Here is a 20,940-nt window from a genome sequence, read left to right on the forward strand (position 1 = left end):
GGGTGGCAGAGGGGGAAGCTTCAGAGCCATGGAGGAGAGCGCAGCAACAGGGTGCGGAGGGCAAAGCGGAGAGATTCCCGCACAGAGGATTGGTGCCGACCAGCACTCACCAGCCCAAGAGGCTTGTCTGCTCACCTGCCGGGGCGGGCGGGGCCTGGGAGCCGAGGCTTGGGCTTCGGTCTGATCGCAGGGAGAGGACTGGGGTTGACTGTGTGATCACAGCCTGAAGGGGGCGAGTGTGCCACAGCTGGCGGGAGGGAGTCCAGGAAAACTTATGGAGCTGCCGAAGAGACAAGAGACTTTTTCTTGCCTCTGTTTCCTGGTGCGCTAGGAGAGGGGATTAAGAGCACCACTTAAAGGAGCTCCAGAGACGGGCGCGAGCCGCGGCTATCAGCACGGACCCCAGAGACGGGCATGGGGCAGTAAGGCTGCTGCTGCCGCCACCAAGGAGACTGTGTGCAAGCACAGGTCACTATCCACACCTGCCCTCCCGGGAGCCTGTGCAGCCCACCACTGCCAGGGTCCCGTGGTCCAGGGACAACTTCCCCGGGAGAAAGCACGGTGCACCTCAGGCTGGTGCAACGTCACGCCGGCCTCTGCCTCTGCAGTCTCGCCCTGCATCCGTACCCCTCCCTCCCCCCGATGTGACTGAGCCAGAGCCCCTTTATCAGCGGCTCCTTTAACCCCATCCTGTCTGAGCAAAGAACAGACGCCCTCAGGCGACTTACGCGCAGAGGCGGGGCCAAACCCAATGCTGAACCCCGGGAGCTGTGCAAACAAAGAAGAGAAAGGAAAATCTCTCCCAGCAGCCTCAGGAGCAGCGGATTAAAGCTCCACAGTCAACTTGATGTACCCTGCATCTGTGGAATACCTGAATAGACAGCGAATCATCCCAAATTGACGAGGTGGACTTTGGGAGCAACGATATATATATTTTTTTCCCTTTTTCTCTTACTGTGAGTGTGTATGTGTATGCTTCTGTGTGTGATTTTTTCTGTAGAGCTTTGCTTTTACCATTTGTCCTAGGGTTCTCTCTGTCCATTTTTTTATTACTTTAAATAAATTTTTTTAATAATTATTTTTTAACTTGTATAACTTTTATTTTACTTTATTTAACTTGAATAACTTTTATTTTACTTTATTTTATTTTATCTTCTTCTTTCTCTCTTTTTTTTCTCCCTTTTATTCTGAGCCGTGGGGATGACAGGCTCTTGGTGCTCCAGCCAGGTGCCAGGGCTGTGCCTCTGAGGTGAGAGAGCCAAGTTCAGGACACTGGCCCACAAGAAACCTCCCAGCTCCACATAATATCAAATGGCGAAAATCTCCCAGAGATCTCATGTCAATGCCAAGACCCAGCTCCACTCAACGACCAGCAAGCTACAGTGCTGGACACCCTATGCCAAACAACTAGCAAGATAGGAAAACAACCCCACCCATTAGCAAAGAGGATGCCTAAAATCATAATAAGGGTACAACACCTCAAAACACACCACCAGACGTGGACCTGCCCACAAGAAAGATGAGATCCAGCCTCATCCAACAGAACACAGGCACTAGTCCCCTCCACCAGGAAGTCTACACAACCCACTGAACCAAACATAGCCACTGGGGACAGACACCAAAAACAACGGAAACTACGAGCCTGCCGCCTGCAAAAATGAGACCCCAAACACAGTAACTTAAGCAAAATGAGAAGACAGAGAAACCCACAGCAGATGAAAGGACAAGGAAAAAACCCACCAGACCAAACAAATGAAGAGGAAATAGGCAGTCGATCTGAAAAATGATTCAGAGTAATGATAGTAAAGATGGTCCAAAATCTTGGAAATAGAGAGGAGAAAATACAAGAAACGTTTAACAAGGACCTCGAAGAACTAAAGAGCAAACAAACAGTGATGAACGGCACAATAAATAAAATTAAGAATTCTCTAGAAGGGATCAATAGCAGAATAACTGAGGCAGAAGAACGGATAAGTGACCTGGAAGATAAAATAGTGGAAATAACTACTGCAGAGCAGAATAAAGGAAAAGAATGAAAAGAACTGAAGACAGTCTCAACGACCTCTGGGACAACATTAAACGCACCAACATTCGAATTATAGGGGTCCCAGAAGAAGAAGAGAAAAAGAAAGGGACTGAGAAAATATTTGAAGAGATTATAATTGAAAACTTCCCTAATATGGGAACGGATATAGTTAATCAAGTCCAAGAAGCACAGAGAGTCCTATACAGGATGAATCCAAGGAGAAACATGCCAAGACACATATTAATCAAACTATCAAAAGTTAAATACAAAGAAAAAATATTAAAAGCAGCAAGGGAAAAACAACAAATAACACACAAAGGAATCCCCAGAAGGTTAACATCTGATCTTTCAGCAGAAATGCTACAGGCCAGAAGGGAGTTGCAGGACATATTTAAAGTGATGAAGGAAAAAAACCTACAACCAAGATTACTCTACCCGGCAAGGATCTCATTCAGATTTGATGGAGAAATTAAAACCTTTACAGACAAGCAAAAGCTGAGAGAGTTCAGCACCACCAAACCAGCTTTACAACAAATGCTAAAGGAACTTCTCTAGGCAAGAAACACAAGAGAAGGAAAAGACCTACAAGAACAACCCGAAACAATTCAGTAAATGGTAATAGGACCATACATATCGATAATTACCTTAAATGTAAATGGATTAAATGCTCCCACCAAAAGACACAGACTGGCTGAATGGATACAAAAACAAGACCCATATATATGCTGTCTACAAGAGACCCACTTCAGACCTAGGGACACATACAGACTGAAAGTGAGGGGATGGAAAAAGATATTCCATGCAAATGGAAATCAAAAGAAAGCTGGAGTAGCAATTCTCATATCAGACAAAATAGACTTTAAAACAAAGACTATTACAAGAGACAAAGAAGGAAACTACATAATGATCAAGGGATCAATCCAAGAAGAAGACATAACAATCGTCAATATTTATACACCCAACTTAGGAGCACCACAATACAGAAAGCAAATACTAACAGCCATAAAAGGGGAAATTGACAATAACACAGTCATAGTAGGGGACTTTAACACCCCACTTTCACCAGTGGACAGATCATCCAAAATGAAAATAAATAAGGAAACACAAGCTTTAAATGATACATTAAACAAGATGGACTTAATTGATATGTATAGCACATTCCATCCCAAAACAACAGAATACACATTATTCTCAAGTGCTCATAGAACATTCTCCAGGATAGATCATATCTTGGGTCAGAAAACAAGCCTTGGTAAATTTAAGAAAATTGAAATCGTATCAAGTATCTTTTCCGACCACAATGCTCTGAGACTAGATATCAATTAGAGGAAAAAATCTGTAAAAAAAATACACATGGAGGCTAAACAATACACTACTTAATAACCAAGAGATCACTGAAGAAATCAAAGAGGAAATCAAAAAATACTTAGAAACAAATGACAATGAAAACACAATGACCCAAAACGTATGGGATGCAGGAAAAGCAGTTCTAAGAGGGAAATTTATAGCAATACAACCCTACCTTCCTCAAGAAACAAGAAAAATCTCAAACAACCTAACCTTACACCTAAAGCAGTTAGAGAAAGAAGAACAAAAAAACCCCAAAGTTAGCAGAAGGAAAGAAATCATAAAGATCAGATGAGAAGTAAATGATGAAGGAAACAATAGCAAAGATAAATAAAACTAAAAGCTGGTTCTTTAAGAAAATAAATGAAATCGATAAACCATTAGCCAGACTCATCAGGAAAAAAGGGAGAAGACAAATCAATAGAATTAGAAATGAAAAAGGAGAAGTAACAACTGACACTGCAGAAATACAAAGGATTATGAGAGATTACCACAAGCAACTCTATGCCAATATAATGGACAACCTGGAAGAAATGGACAAATTCTTAGAAATGCACAACCTTCCAAGACTGAACCAGGAAGAAATAGAAAATATGAACAGGCGAATCACAAGCAGTGAAATTGAAACTGAGATTTAAAATCTTCCAACAAACAAAAGCCCAGGACCAGATGGCTTCACAGGCTAATTCTATCAAACATTTAGAGAAGAGCTAACACCTATCCTCCTCAAACTCTTCCAAAATATAGCAGAGGGAGGAAAACTCCCAAACTCATTCTACGAGGTCACCATCACCCTGATACCAAAATCAGACAAAGATGTCACAAAAGAAGAAAACTACAGGCCGATATCACTGATGAACATAGATGCAAGAATCCTCAACAGAATACATGCAGACAGAATCCAGCAGCACATTAAAAGGATCATACACCATGATCAAGTGGGGTTTGTCCCAGGAATGCAAGGATTCTTCAATATCCGCAAATCAATCAATGAACTACTAGAGCTAATCAATGAATTTGGTAAAGTAGCAGGATACAAAATTAATGCACAGAAATCTCTTGCATTCCTATACACTAGTGATGAAAAATCTGAAAGTGAAATTAAGAAAACACTCCCATTTACTACTGCAACAAACAGAATAAAATATCTAGGAATAAACCTACCTAAGGAGAGAAAAGCCCTGTATTCAGAAAATTATAAGACACTGACGAATGAAATTAAAGACGATAGAAATAGATGGAGAGATATACCATGTTCTTGGATCGGAAGAATCAACATTGTGAAAATGACTTTACTACCCAAAGCAATCTACAGATTCAATGCAATTCATATCAAACTACCACTGGCATTTTTCACAGAACTCGAACAAAAAATTTCACAATTTTTATGGAACTACAAAAGACCCCAAATAGCAAAAGCAATCTTGAGAAAGAAAAATGGAGCTGGCGGCATCAGGCTACTTGACTTCAGAATATACTACAAAGATACAGTATACAAGGCAGTATGGTACTGGCACAAAAACAGAAATATAGATCAATGGAACAGGATAGAAAGCCCAGAGATAAACCCACACACATATGGTCACCTTATCTTTGATAAAGGAGGCCAGAATATACAGTGGAGAAAAGACAGCTACTTCAATAAGTGGTGCTGGGAAATCTAGACAAAAAGCAACCCTCAGAATGGGAGAAAATATTTGCACATGAAGCAACTGACAAAGGATTAATCTCCAAAATATACAAGCAGCTCATGCAGCTCAATATCAACAAAACAAACAACCCAATCCAAAAATGGGCAGAAGACCTAAATAGACATTTCTCGAAAAAAGATATACAGATTGCCTGCAAACTCATGAAGGAATGATCAACATTATTAATCATTAAAGAAATGCAAATCAGAACTACAGTGGTTGACATGTATACACTGATGTGTATAAAATTGTTTACTAATAAGAATGTGCTGTATAAAAAAAGATAAAACCTATTTATTAGGTTTATAGACATGTTTGCAATTTTAAAAAAAAACACTACTGTTACCTTGGAAAAAAAAAAAAAAACTACAGTGAGATATCTCACACTGGTCAGAATGGCCATCATCAAAAAATCTACAAACAGTAAATGCTGGAGAGGGTGTGGAGAAAAGGGAACTCTCTTGCCCTGTTGATGGGAATGTAAATTGATACAGCCACTATGGAGAACAGTATGGAGGTTCCTTAAATAACTAAAAGTAGAACTACCGTACGACCCAGCAATCCCACTACTGGGCATGTACCCTGAGAAAACCATAGTTCAAAAAGAGTCACATACCAAAATGTTCATTGCAGCTTTATTTACAATAACCAGGACATGGAAGCAACCTAAGTGTCCATCACCAGATGAATGGATAAAGAATATTTGGCACATATGTACAGTGCAATATTACTCAGCCATAAAAAGAAACAAGATTGAGTTATTTGTAGTGAGGTGGATGGACCTAGAGTCGGTCATACAGAGTGAAGTAAGTCAGAAAGAGAAAAACAAATGCCGTATGCTAACACATATATATGGAATCTAAAAAATTTAAAAAAAAAAGGTCAGAAGAACCTGGGGCAAGACGGGAATAAAGACACAGACCTACTAGAGAATGGACTTGAGGATATGGGGAGGGGGAAGGGCAAGCTGGGACAAAGCGAGAGAGTGGCATGGACATATATACACTACGAAACGTAAAATAGCTAGTGGGAAGCGGCCGCATAGCACAGGGAGATCAGCTCGTTGCTTTGTGACCACCTAGAGGGGTGGGATAGGGAGGGTGGGAGGGAGACACAAGAGGGAGGAGATTTGGGAACATATGTGTATGTGTAACTGATTCACTTTGTTATAAAGCAGAAACTAACACACCATTTAAAGCAATTATATCCAATAACGATGTTAAATAAATAAATATGTAAAACGTAAAATTATTAGAGCTCAATCTCTAGAATAATGACATACTTGATAGTTTTTCATATAAATCCTTTTTAATGCTCCACAAGGTAATATTTCTTGCTCGCACCATTTGTTTAAAATCAGCAGCTAAGAGACATCACAAGGTAAATATGTTTAACATGCTTGCATACAAACCTCAATCTTAGGACACATGGGTCCTTGGTTCTTTCTTTGTCCCTTAGTTTCACCTTGAACAAGGCATTAAGCTTTTTTTTTTTTTACTTGAATATGGCCATGTATAAAATTGGAATATGAATGCCTAGAAATTATTATGATTGGCATGAATATGTATCTAGTTGTATGTGAAATGTTGTGAGATCTTTGAAAGTTGGGTAAAGTATATCCAAGACATCATTAAAGTTTTTGTTACTGTCATTGAAAGAAAAAAGAATCCATAAAGTGATCAGCATAAGATCAGCATTCATTAAGTCAGCAACTGTTTACCGTGGTACACAGAAGGAGCACTGAATTGAGAATCAAGAATACTGGATTGTGGATTTGTCACTATCAGAATAATTTAAATTACTTGTCACCTCACCCTTCTGTGTCTCAGTTTCCTTAGCTATAAAATGAGTGGACTAGACTAGCTTGTCATCACCATTCTTTCTAGGGCTTGGTTAGTATTGTTCAGGATATCTGAGGATCTTCACTATTTGTTATAAGGCAGTGCCCATTTCTAGGTATATGGATATACTGGGTTGGCCAAAAGGTTCATTCTGCTTTTTCAGTAGGATGGCTCTAGTAGCACTTAGTTGTCTTTAATTTCATTCAAAACAGTTTTGTTAGATTGTATGTGACAGCTGTCATATTAGCATGCAGTTAGAAAAAGACATATCAAAATTGGTGAATTTTTGTGCAGCCATTTTAACATTGAAGATGGAAGGAAAAAAAGCAACATTTTTGGCATATTACGCTTATTTCAAGAAAGGTAAAAATGCAACCGACATACAAAAAAAGATTTGTGCGGTGTATGGAGGAGGTGCTATGACTGATCAAACGTGTCAAAGTGGTTTGTGAAACTTTGTGCTGGAGATTTCTAGCTGAACGATGTTCCATGGTCGGGTAGACCAGTTGAAGTTGAGGGCGATCAAATCGAGACATTAATTGAGAGCAATCAACGTTATATCACGTGGGAGGTAGCCAACATAGTCAAAATATCCAAATCAAGCCTTGAAAATCATTTGCACCAGGTTGGCTATGTTCATTGCTTTGATGTTTGGTTTCCACATAAGTTAAACAAAAAAAAAACCTTCTAGACCGTATTTTCGCATGCAATTCTCTACTTAAATGTAATGAAAACCTTCCATTTGTAAAACAAATTGTGATGGGAGATGAAAAGTGGATAGTGTACAGTAATGTGGAATGGAAGAGATCTTGGGGCAAGTGAAATGAACCACCACCAACGACTCCAAAGGCCGGTCTTCATCCAAAGAAGGTGATGTTGTGTATATGGTGGGATTGGAAGGGAGTCCTCTATTATGAGCTCCTTCTGGAAAACCAAATGATTAATTCCAACAAGTACTGCTCCCAGTTAGCCCAACTGAAAGCAGCACTCGACGAAAAACGTCCAGAATTAGTCAACAGAAAATGCATAATCTTCCATCAGGATAACACAAGACCACATGTTTCTCTGATGACCAGGCAGAAACTGTTACAGCTTGGCTGGGAAGTTCTGATTCATCTGCTGTATTCACCAGACATTGCACCTTTGGATTTCCATTTATTTCAGTCTTTACAAACTTCTCTTAATGGAAAAAATTTCAAATCCCTGGAAGACTGTAAAAGGCACTTGGAACAGTTCTTTGCTCAAAAAGATCAGCTCCTTCTGGAAAACCAAATGATTAATTCCAACAAGTACTGCTCCCAGTTAGCCCAACTGAAAGCAGCACTCGACGAAAAACGTCCAGAATTAGTCAACAGAAAATGCATAATCTTCCATCAGGATAACACACAGGATAATGCAAGACTGCATGTTTCTGTGATGACCAGGCAAAAGCTGTTACACCTTAGCTGGGAAGTTCTTATTCATCTGCCGTATTCTTCAGACATTGCACCTCCGGATTTCCATTTATTTCGGGTCTTTACAAAATTCTCTTAATGGAAAAAATTTCAAATCCCTGGAAGACTGTAAAAGGCACTTGGAACAGTTCTTTGCTCAAAAAGATCACAAGTTTTGGGAAGATGGAATTATGAAGTTGCCTGAAAAATGGCAGAAGGTAGTGGAACAAAAGGGTGGATACGTTGTTCAATAAAGTTCTTGGTGAAAATGAAAAATGTCTTTTTACTTAAAAACTAAAGGCACTTTTTGGCCAATCCAATACAACCTAATATACATTTTGTATATATAATATTTACATTTGGTTTATATGTATATATATAAAATGAATAAACATATTTATATAAAATAAATTATGGACGTGTCAAATTGCTAGGACTGAAACATTTTGGGGTGGCATCTATGAAGCCAACTGAGATATTTGCCGTGGCATGGCATTGCCCAAGGCATGAAGAAAATATATCAGGTCAAGCTTGAATAACAGTGCTTGACTACCAAAATGGATGTTCATCTCATGTGTGCATATCAGATACAACTTGTTTTTACTTTAGTACAGATATTCGTGTTCTAAAAAGTCAAAACAAATATTCTGAAATTATGCCCAGAATTTTAATTTCATAATTTACATGATGTTTATGTATGAGCACCAGGCACATAACTTAATATTCAAGTCTTCTCTGTATAATTTTTCTCATTCTAAAATTCATATGCAATTTCAAAGGAAACTTGCAGTTGGCTTTTCAGAATGCAAATCTTGTTATAAAATACACCTGAGTTTTGGAAACATAACTCAATTGCAATTAAAATTTTGTAGGCAAGTGGTTTCAAATGTGGCTAAAATGCATTGGGGTGGGGAATCAAGGCCATATATCTTCACCTGTAAGTCAGAGTGAGCCATCTACAGATAACATCTATTTCAGTTCTCATCTGAGAGATGAAAAACTGAGCAGTAAAGCTGTTTTTAATATTGTTTTATAGCTGTTCATGACTAGGGAATAGTGATGAGAATGTGGGTAACGTTTTCTTCCAAAAAGTTTTATCATGAGTATTAAGTTTATTTGGAGATGTATAACTTAATGAGGCTACGTCATGAATACATTTTCCTGTACGAAATCGGTGACTTATACCCACGGTGAACGTTGAAACGATAGCCTGGTGCCAACACCAGGATCACACTGGAGAGAGAGGGCTGCCCTGCCTGGTACTTGGCCCCTTCCATGCAGCCTGTGAACACTTGCCGTCATGAGCACTGGTGCTAACTAAATGTGAACACCTTTACTTTCCAGCTGCCGCTAATTGGTTTGGGAGTATTTATGTAAGTGTTGATTTTAAAGCTAAAAATAGCACAGTGATGTTTAAATCCAACTCATTCTGGCTGTCAGAAATGCTCCCATGGTCCTGAAAGTGTTGCTAAAAATGTTCACGTTTTAAAAATTGTAGTAATTAAACTTGTCTGTTGTGAGAGCCAAATATGATACGTTCCCTGCTCTGATAATCAGAGAGGTAAAGGACAAGCTTCTTCAAGGTCTCTGCCTGGCTGGCAAGACACGACCTCCTGCTGAACTTTATTAGGGAGCAAAGTATTGTAATGTGAGCAAAAGGAAGAGACAAAGTAAGTTTCAACATAGCTTTATACCCTTGTATTCTATGCAACCGATCAGATCTATTTTAAGTTAACATTAAAAATAGAAATTATAATAATTTTACCAATAAGATTAAGCATAGAGCTTGCCAAACCATAGTATTTTCTGGAGACAAATTTGAGGATCTGAAGTCACGTAATTAATATTTCTCAAATCTAAACTGAAAAAATATAGTGACTGTTCAGCACCTGTTGTTTATACTCTAGCTCTTCATAATGAGATGATTTTTGCCCCTTTATTTCCAAATTTAAAAGTCATGATTTTACAGATTTGGCTCGAAGTTATTCAAATAAGCTATGAGAAAAAATATATATAATTTTTATTTTTAGCTTTTTGTGATTTTGTGACTCTTCATTTCATCCTGTTATTTAGTGAAGGAAAAGCCTAAGTGCTCTTAAATTATTGCATGTCATTTATTTGGTAGTTTTTGGAAAAAGTGATTTTTATGGACCCTGTCAAGAAATAAGCTGCCTTTGTCTAAGTCTTGAAGCACTGCACTGCTACAGTATTGTTGAAGTCAATTGGGAATTGGCTTTGTGTTCTTGTAGGATGTCCTAAGCATGTCTGCCTGCCCCATCTCTAGAGAATATCAAAGAATTCTTTTACTGCAATATATAGAAATGATTTTGGCAAGTGACAAACACTGCCCATTAGTTGAGATGATAAACTATAGTTACTATCCTTTTTGATAGCTGTGGCAAGCAGAGTTTTTGACGCAGCTTTTAAAATAGTAGAACTTTTGTCTTAGACACATAAGTCTGTGAATGTGTGTTTTTTCTTTAAGTCTGTAGTGATGCATGTGATTGCTATATAACTGTAGTCAGTTCAGAATTACCCTTGAGCAGATTATCACATTGCAATTGGGCCAGTATTGCTTTCAAATTCTAATTGACATTTTCATATACTCGGAGCATTAAGTACTTTGTTGACATAAATAAAACCTTTACTTACTATCTAACCAGAACTAGAAAAAAATTCCTTTGAACCTTGCGGAATGTTGATTTGAACCAGAAAATATGTTATTTTCTTACCTTGGCATGGGATCAACAAGAAAATTACAGTTGGAGTAGGGAGCAGAGTCAAAAATACAGTTAAAACCTTATAACAAACATCCCAGTTTTTTCTTCGACATTCCGAGGATATATGTCCATATAGAATTACAAAGCCAAAAAAGAATATCTATTTTAATAACTGCCACTGTTAACTGTTCATAGACTAGACTTAGTTAAGATGGTAATAGTCTCTAAATTAAGCTACAGATTCAATGTGATCCTTATCAAAATCCAGCTAGCATTTTTGCAAAAATTGATGCTCAGATTCTAAAATTCATATGAAAATGCAAAGAACCCAGAATAGTCAGAACAAACTTTAAAAAATAATTGGAGAATTCTTACTTCCTGATTCCAAAACTTAGTACAAAGCTACAGTAATCAAGACTGTGTAGTACTGGCAAAAGGATACAAATATAGATCAATAGAATAAAATTGAGAGTCCAGAAATAAACCCTTGCATTTTTGGTCAGTTGAGTTTTCGTAAGGGTGTTAATACAACTCAGTGCAGAAAGAATAGTCTTTTCAACAGATGGTGCTGGCACAACTAAATATCCACATGTGAAGAATGAAGTTGGACCCCCTACCTCACACAGTGTACAAAAATTAACTAGAAATGGTAATAGGCCTAAATGTAAGAGCTAACACTATAAAACACTTAGGAAAACATATAGGAGTAAATCCTTGTGACCTTGTGTTAAGCAGTATTTCTTAGATACAACACCGAAACACAAGGAACTAAAGAAAAAATAAATAGAACGTCATTAAAATTAGAAACTTTTGTGCTTCAAAGGGCCCATCAAGAAAGTGAAAACACAGCCCATAAAATGGGAGAAGATTTGGAAATCGTATACGTAAGGAATTTGTATATGGAATGTTTAGGAAACTCTTACAACTCAATAATAAAAATACAAATAATTAGGCATTTCTTCAAAGAAGATATATAAATGTCCAACAGTCTCATGACAAGTTGCTCAGCATCATTAATCATTAGGGAAATGCAAATCATTAGTCATTAGGTATATGCAAAACAAAAACCACTTTACACCCACTATGATGGCTTAATTTTTTTTTCAAAAAGGAAAATAACAAGTGTTGGTGAAGATTTTGAGAAATTGGAACCCTCATACATTACATACATGGGAATGCAAAATTGTGCAGATGTTTTGGAAATACTATAGCAGTCCCTCAAAATGTTAAACAGAGTTACGATATGACCCAACAATTCCACTCCTAGGTGTATACCTGAGAGAAATGAAAAACATCTATCCATGCAAGAATTTCTCATTCTTAGCATTATTTCACAATTGAACACTATTTCAAATATTCGTGGCAGCATAATTCATAATCATAAGCAAAAGTGGAAACAACCCAAATGTCCGTAGAGTGATGCATGGGTAAACAGAATGTGGTACATCCATACAGTGGAATATTATTTGACCAAAAAATGGAATGAAATACTGATACATGCCACAACATGGGAGGGTCTTAAGAACATCATGTTAAGTGATAGAAGCCACATATCTTATGATTCTGTTTATCTAAAATGTTCAGAATAGGTAAATCCTTATCGACAGGGCTTCCCTGGTGGCGCAGTGGTTAAGAATCCGCCTGCCAATGCAGGGGACATGGGTTCGAGCCCTGGTCTGGGAAGATCCCACATGACGTGGAGCAACTAAGCCCTCATGTCACAGTTACTGAGCCTGCGCTCTAGAGCCCGCAAGCCACAACTACTAAGCCTAGAGCCCGTGCACCACAACAAGAGAAGCCACTGCAGTGAGAAGCCCACGCACCACACGAAGAGCAGCTAGAGGAAGCCTGCATGCAGCAACGAAGAACCAACCCAGCCATAAACAAACAAACAAACAAATAAGTAAATTTTATTTAAAAAATATCCTTAGCGACAGAAAGTAAATGATTGCCATGGGCTGTGGGAAGCAGGAAACATGGGGGAGTGCTGGCTAATGAGTATGGGGTTTCTTTGTGGGGTTTTGAAATTGTTCTAAAATTACATAGGGGTGATGGTTGCAAAACTCTGTGAATAAGTTAAAAAGGACTGAACTGTACTTTTTCAAAGGGTGAATTTAATGTTATATAAAGCATATCTTAATGAAGCTTTTACAAGAGAAAAAGTAGTGGATCTTAAAGCTCCAGTCAAGCCTTTAGATGATTGCAGCTGCAGCCTTGCTGACACCTTGACTGCAACCTTATGAGAGATTCTACCCCACAAGTGCCCAGCCAAGCCACTTCTAAATCACTCACAGAAACTATGGGAGATAATGTTTTTTAGCCATTTAATTTTGAATTTATTGCACAGTATTAGGAAGGTAATAGAATGCCATTCAGCTTATTTACTCATTAACATTCACTAAATCAAGTCTGTGTGTTGTGTGCTTAATGTAGAGAGGACTAGATACAGCCTCACCCTTCATGGAGCTCCCTATTGTGAGAGAGATGAGAAAGTCAATTATTTTGATTTTGACATAAATGCAGTCATCAAATGTTCTGTCATGTGCAATAGTCACGAGTATGTATATTTTGTTAAATTGTCTCTTCAAGTATTTTTGTAAACTGCCCAACCCTGTGACTTTTCAATGTAAGCATATATCAAGACCTTCATAATAAGGTGAATGTTTGAAATCTTTCAAAGACATTCATCTTTTAAGATTTGGTACCTTACACTAAAAAGCATCCTTTAACTTTTTGGATTTTTTTTTTCTTTCTTTATCCTCATGAAGATGAAAAAGTGAATAAATTTTTTAAATCTAGCATAGATCAAGTGCTTCCCAAAACTACCAACCCCTAGGTGAAATGTTGCTCTTCAATCTAAAAATGAAATACATTTTTTTAAATCAGTTGACAGTGACACACTGCTTAAGTTGTGCCTCCCTGTCTTGTTTTCTTCAAAATATTAACCTAATTCCTTTATGTCCAGCCTTTTAACTCATCCATTGTATTTTTTGGTTGAAATGGTACGTTTAGATCCATGAATGCCCCATGTAGTTTGTTTCAGTGAAACCTGAGTTTATAATGAGCGCTATCTGTGACTCTGCTTCTGAAGAGTGATGTGTCTGCAGAATTACTCTGTTGAAGTTCAGTCCACATGGGGAGGGGGAAGGGTAAGTTGGGACGAAGAGAGAGAGTGGCATGGACTTATATACACTACCAATTGTAAAATAGATAGCTAGTGGGAAGCAGCCACATAGCACAGGGAGATCAGCTTGGTGCTCTGTGACCACCTAGAGGGGTGGGCTAGGGAGGGTGGGAGGGAGACGCAAGAGGGAGGGGATATGGGGATATATGCATACGTAGAGCTGATTCATTTTGTTATAAAGCAGAAACTAACACACCATTGTAAAGCAATTATACTCCAATAAAGGTGTTTAAAAAAAGAAAAAAAAGTTCAGTTCCAAAGCCTAACAGAGAACTAATGTCTTACTAAATGAGAATCTCAAGCGGGCTGGCTTTCTAGAATCCATTCTCTCCTCTATGTAACACCCAGTTCAACTTTGCCACCATCCTGGAGTGCAGGACCTCTCTCGCCCTCTTACCTCTCTGCAGTAGAAGAGTGTTTACCATTTTAGAAGTTAAGTGGTTAATTTTAGTTTCTCTGTGCTGAAGATCATCCTCAGAATTAAAGTCTTAAGGCAAAGTAAGAACTCCAGATTTCTTTTCCTGCACTAGTCCTGTCACACTTTTGATAGAAGTGACCTTGCCAGGCAACTTTTTTTTCATGAATTTTGCTTTCTTTATATTTTTAGTGTCACCAGGGAGATGCAAGCAAGTACAGTACATTAAAGCTAATACATCACTACCTGTCAATGGCACCTTCCCTTTGGTACCCCTTTTCCTTGCTGATTTAAAACAGTCCCAAAAGTTTATGGTTGAGTAGCAGGAAGCTAAATGATGTATTCCAAAGTTCTTAACATGCTGCCTTGTGTAAATGGCCTGTTTGAGTGTTTCAGAAACCAAACGGAAGAGAAAAGAACATTGAAAGCACTGAAAAGATTAACACCTGTTTCCAGTCTTCAAAGAAATTGGAGCACACTGTATATATCCAGAGTAAAACCATTTACTCTCTCCCATTGAGACTTTTTATTCAAATCTTCAATTCTATGTGCATAACATCCACATGCTTATGGGTTTGTTTCACTACAGAATTCCACACAGGACTTAGAAGATGGAGAAGTTATGAATGGTGTGCAGACAGAACTGACATCACCGAAAACTATGGATGCATTGAGGTATATTCTATTTATGTGAATAAGAATATTTTATTTCAATTTAATGTTTGGTTTTTTTAGATTATAGTTTCTATTTTATAGGAAACATCAAGATAAGTAGAATACTTGAGTGAAACCTAATTCTAAAATTAATTGCTAAATTACTTTTTTCTCTCATTTTCTTTATATGAGAACTTCCTGACAAACATATATACAAATGAGCCTCAATGCTTCCAACTCTTCTGCAACCTGGATTTCTTAATTGCTTTTTTCTTCTCTTTGAGCAACAGTTTAAAGTGAACATTTCAGCGTTCATCGTGGTGCAGTGTTTTTCTTTGATGTCAGCTCCTTGAATGTTACTGTGCCTTGTGTTTTAACAATCTTGCAATATTTTACTCTATGTGTATAAAATGAATGCAGCCTATCAACCTGGATTTTTCATGTTTTTAATGTAAGTAACTTATTATACAAAGTTAGTTGCTGTCATGTTTACGGGCACTTGCTTTGCTCTGCGCTAATTTCCAGTTCATCCCTAGCTACTGCCCAGCTCTGCTGCTTATTACTTCTAGGAGCTTAGGCAAGTTGCTCATCAATCTTTGCATTAGTTTCTGGTCTGTAAAATGGAAATAATATTAAAACCTTCTTCAGAGGGTTAGCATGAAGACAAAATTAGTTATCATGTGTAAAGTACTTTGAACAGTGCCTGAGTCACAGTAAGTCCTGTTGCTACCACTGTCAACATCACCATCATCTTTATTGTTATCATCATCATCATTTTAAAAGTTGCTTCAAAATTTGCATAAGTAATTTCATGTTTAATAGATTGTTGGCTTTAGCACTGAAAGGTGATGCTTTTGAGACTGATGGTCATTCATTCATTCAGTCAACATACTCCTTTCATTCAGTCCAGTTATTAATAGGTGCCAAGCACGTTACATGGAATTAGCTTAAAAAAAATGTGTGATCACCTTTTATCATGCTGCTTTACTGTGTGGATTTTCCTCAAGCTTATAATTTATGGCCATATGACATAGTTACTCTTTATTTAGATTGTGTTTCTTTGATTAATGAGCTGCACAATATTTAAACTTCAGTACAGAAAATCTCCAGGGCACTGTCTTTTTAGAAGCTTGATAAGATTGTTTTGGGAGGTAGGCATAATGAATGTAACACTCTTACTCTGTTTGCCTTTAATTTCATTTTTTTAATGTTGGCTTTTTGAAAAGTTTGCTAACATCTTGGCTAAGTATTACATTGTTATAGAGTTAACAATTGTTTGGTTTATGGCTGCATGAACAAATGAGCTCAGCTTTCTCCAGATACAAGGAATTCAGAGAAATGGACTATAGGACTTTTAAAAAATAATATTCTTTAATGAAAATACATATGTGTATCTTTATAATTTGATTATCACAAGGGACTTTTTGCATGAGTTTTATTATCACCTTTAGCAGACTAAGGAGTTGCAATTCAGAGCGATTAACTTCTAGAGACCCAATCTACATTCACCACTCTTGTCGCCGAATCCTTTGACTCCAGTGTTACCTGTTGTGTGCACCTTCACTGATTCCTTGGTGTTTTATTTCGTGATGCATAATCAGGGCTAAGAAACTTGATGTGGTGAGCACCAGTGTAGGAAAAATCATCTGAAATTAGTTTGAGGCCAAGATCAGAAAGTAGAGTGAATGCAAACTCCATTGCTTGCAGACTCTCAGATAGGGGGAAGATGAGGATTTTAACAGTATGGAATGCAAAGCTGGGGCCGGGGGTGGAGGTGGGCAGCGTGGCAGGAAGCTTAGAGATTAAAATTCTAGGACAGGACCTTGGTTCTAGCTGGTATGGGATGAGGAAGAAAGAATGGAAGGAAATTAGGAAGCCACTTACAGCTGAGTTACATCATCAGTTTTCTCCTAAGGCAATGATAGTCTGATACCCCACAGAGCTTGGCCCAAGCATAGGACTTTGGACTCACTTCCATGCAGACGGCATAGAAGCTAAGTAAATTACTGCAGTCATCTCAAAATGGCTTCAACCTGTTGTGATGTTTTCATTGCCTTAGCTATTGTTCAAGTCTTTGTTACTCTCCGTCAGACTATTGTAATACCTACTAACTCTGCTCTTAAGTGTCAATCTCTCCTTATTCTCATTGATCCCACATATCACTACTGGATAAAATTTTTTTCTTTTTAAAAATAAATTTATTTATTTATTTTTATTTTTTATTTTTTGGCTGCTTTGGGTCTTTGTTGCTGCGTGCGGGCTTTCTCTAGTTGCGGCGGGCAGGGGCTGCTCTTCGTTGCAGTGTGCAGGCTCCAGTAGTTGTGGTTTGCAGGCTCTAAAGTGCAGGCTCAGTAGCTGTGGCGCACGGGCTTAGCTGCTCCGCGGCATGTGGGATCTTCCTGGATCAGGGCTCGAACCCGTGTCCCCTGCATTGGCAGGCAGATTCTTAATCACTGTGCCACCATGGAAGCCCTGGCTATACTTTTAACAGAAGAAGTGCAAGTCATGTACACTGAAAACTACTAAACATTTTTTTTTTTTTTTTTTTGCGGTACACGGGCCTCTCACTGTTGTGGCCGTAGTTGTGGCAGGCGGGCTCAGTAGTTGTGGCGCACGGGCTTAGTTGCTCCGTGGCATGTGGTATCTTCCCGGACCAGGACTTGAACCCGTGTCCCCTCCACTGGCAGGTGGATCCTTTTTTTTTTTTTTTTTTTTTTTTTGTGGTATGCGGGCCTCTCACTGTTGTGGCCTCCTCTGTTGCAGAGTGCGACATGTGGGATCTTCCCAGATCGGGGCACGAACCTGCGTCCCTTGCATCGGCAGGCGGACTCTCAACCACTGCGCCACCAGGGAAGTCCCTGGATAAAATTTTTTAAACCACAGCATTTATCAAACCATTCCTTAGTTCCAAAACTTTTGGATTTATTGAAGTCCTGAGTTGGAACACTACCTTTGTAACTGTGGACTATTTATTAAACCTCTTCAAAACGTTCTTTTTTCCTATGGAAAATGGGCAGTTACACTAGCACAATACTAAATGAAAGGCTGGATAAACATTAATTGCTATTGCAATTATCATTATCACACATACTATACTTTATTGTAACTATTTGTCATTCTCCCAAACAAGACTATGGATCCTCCAAGGATTCCTGACACCAAGCACAGATCTTGGAACATAATAGCAGCATATTTGTGGAGTGAATGACTGAATGGATAAAGCACAGTGCTTCATAAATCATAGGCATAAGTATTAACTGCTCACCCATTATTAACACAAGCATTTATATTTAAAGAAAAATAACATTTAGAGGCAGTTCTCCAAACAGTCTTACAATATATCTTACAATATATTTGTCTTACAATATATTGTAAGACTATCTTACAATAGTCTTATATGTATCTCTTATGAAGTACTATTCAATGTACTTTGATCTTAAGAAGACAATGAAGCAAGAGGTTTCTATTGGATGTTTCTTTTTAGAAAATAAGATTACCGCTTGGTGTGCACTCCCGTTCATCCACAAGGGTAACCCACTGCCCCTTCTGAGGAATGCTGTGCGGCTGACAGGGTCTTGGTGCTCTGGCCTGATGTTAGGCCTGAGCCTCTGAGGTGGGAGAGCTGAGTTCTGGACACTGGACCACCAGAGACCTCCTGGCCCCATGTAATATCAATCGGCAAGAGATCTCCCAGAGATCTCCGTCTCAATACTAAGACCCAGCTCCACCCAACAGCCAGCAAGCTCCAGTGCTCGACGCCCCATGCCAAACAACTAGCAAGACAGGAACACAACCCCACCCATTAGCAGAGAGACTGCCTAATATCATACAAAGTTCACAGACACCTCAAAACACACCACCGGACGCAGCTCTGCCCACCAAAACAAAAAATCCAACCCCACCCACCAGAACACAGGCACCAGTCCCCTCCACCAGGAAGCCTACACAAGCCACTGAACCAACCTCAACCAGTGGGTGCAGACACCAAAAATAACAGCCACCAGAACACAGGCACCAGTCCCCTCCACCAGGAAGCCTACACAAGCCACTGAACCAACCTCAACCAGTGGGTGCAGACACCAAAAACAACAGGAACTACAAACCTACAGCCTGTGAAAAGGAGACCCCAAACACAGTACATTAAACAAAATGGAGGACAGAGTAATATGCAGCAGATGAGGGAGCAAGGTGAAAACCCACCAGACCAAACAATTGAAGAGGAAATAGGCAGTCTACCTGAAAACAGAATTCAGAGTAACAATAGTAAAGATGATCCAAAATCTTGGAAATAGAATGGAGAAAATACAAGAAACATTTAACAAGAAGCTAGAAGAACTACAGAGCAAACAAACAATGATGAACAACACAATAAATTAAATTAAAAATTCTCTAGAAAGAATCAGTAGCAGAAAAACTGAGGCAGAAGAACGGATAAGTGACCTGCAAGATAAAATAGTGAAAATAACTACTGCAGAGCAGAATAAAGAAAAAAGAATGAAAAGAATTGAGGACAGTCTCACAGACCTCTGGGACAACATTGAACACACCAATATTCGAATTATAGGGGTCCCAGAAGAAGAAGAGAAAAAGAAAGGGTCTCAGAAAATATTTGAAGAGATTATAGTTGAAAACTACCCTAACATGGGGAAGGAAATAGTCAGTCAAGTCCAGGAAGTGCAGAAGTTCCATACAGGATAAATCCAAGGAGAAACACGCCAAGACACATATTAATCAAACTATCAAAAATTAAATACAAAGAAAATATATTTAAAGCAGCAAGGGAAAAACAACAAATAACACACAAGGGAATCCCCATAATGTTAACAGCTGATCTTTCAGCGAAAACTCTGCAAGCCAGAAGGGTGTGGCAGGACATATTTAGAAGTGATGAAAGGGAAAAACCTGCAACCCAGACTACTCTACCCATCAAGGATCTCATTCAGATTTGACAGAGAAATTAAAACCTTTACAGACAAGTAAAAGTTAAGAGAATTCCACACCACCAAACCAGCTTTACAGCAAATGCTAAAGGAACTTCTCTAGGCAGGAAACACAAAAGAAGGAAAAGACCTACAATAACAAACCCAAAACAATTAAGAAAATGGTAATAGGAACATACATGTCTACAATTACCTTAAATGTAAATGGATTAAATGCTCCAACCAAGAGACATACACTGGCTGAATGGATACAAAAACAAGACCCGTATATATGCTGTCTACAAGAGACCCACTTCAGACCTAGGGACACATACAGACTGAAAGTGAAGGGATGGAAAAGGATATTCCTTGCAAATGGAAATCAAAAGAAAGCTGGAGTAGCAATTCTCATATCAGACAAAATAGACTTTAAAGACTATTACAAGAGACAAAGAAGGAAACTGCTTAATGATCAAGGGATCAATCCAAGAAGAATATATAACCATTGTAAATATTTGTGCACCCAACATAGGAGCACATCAATACATAAGGCAAATGCTAACAGCCATACAAGGGGAAATCAACAGTAACACAGTAATAATAGGGGACTTTAACACCCCACTTTCACCAATGGACAGATCATCCAAAATGAAAATAAATAAGGAAACACAAGCTTTAAATGACACATTCGACAAGATGGACTTAACTGG

At 38.5% G+C, this 20,940-nt stretch overlaps 1 protein-coding gene across 12 annotated transcripts in view; it reads left to right on the forward strand.

Moving 5' to 3' along the window:
• PARD3B (par-3 family cell polarity regulator beta) overlaps nt 1-20,940 on the forward strand; it is a 1,107,844-nt gene that overhangs the window by 532,185 nt on the left and 554,719 nt on the right. For all 12 annotated transcript variants that reach the window (XM_055089625.1, XM_055089621.1, XM_055089624.1 and 9 more), the window contains exon 5: nt 15,247-15,332. In XM_055089625.1, the coding sequence (XP_054945600.1) occupies nt 15,247-15,332 (86 nt within the window). The remainder of the gene's footprint in view (nt 1-15,246; nt 15,333-20,940) is intronic.

The sequence above is a fragment of the Physeter macrocephalus genome, chromosome 2, assembly GCF_002837175.3.
Source record: "Physeter macrocephalus isolate SW-GA chromosome 2, ASM283717v5, whole genome shotgun sequence".
NCBI classification, from domain to species: domain Eukaryota; kingdom Metazoa; phylum Chordata; class Mammalia; order Artiodactyla; family Physeteridae; genus Physeter; species Physeter macrocephalus.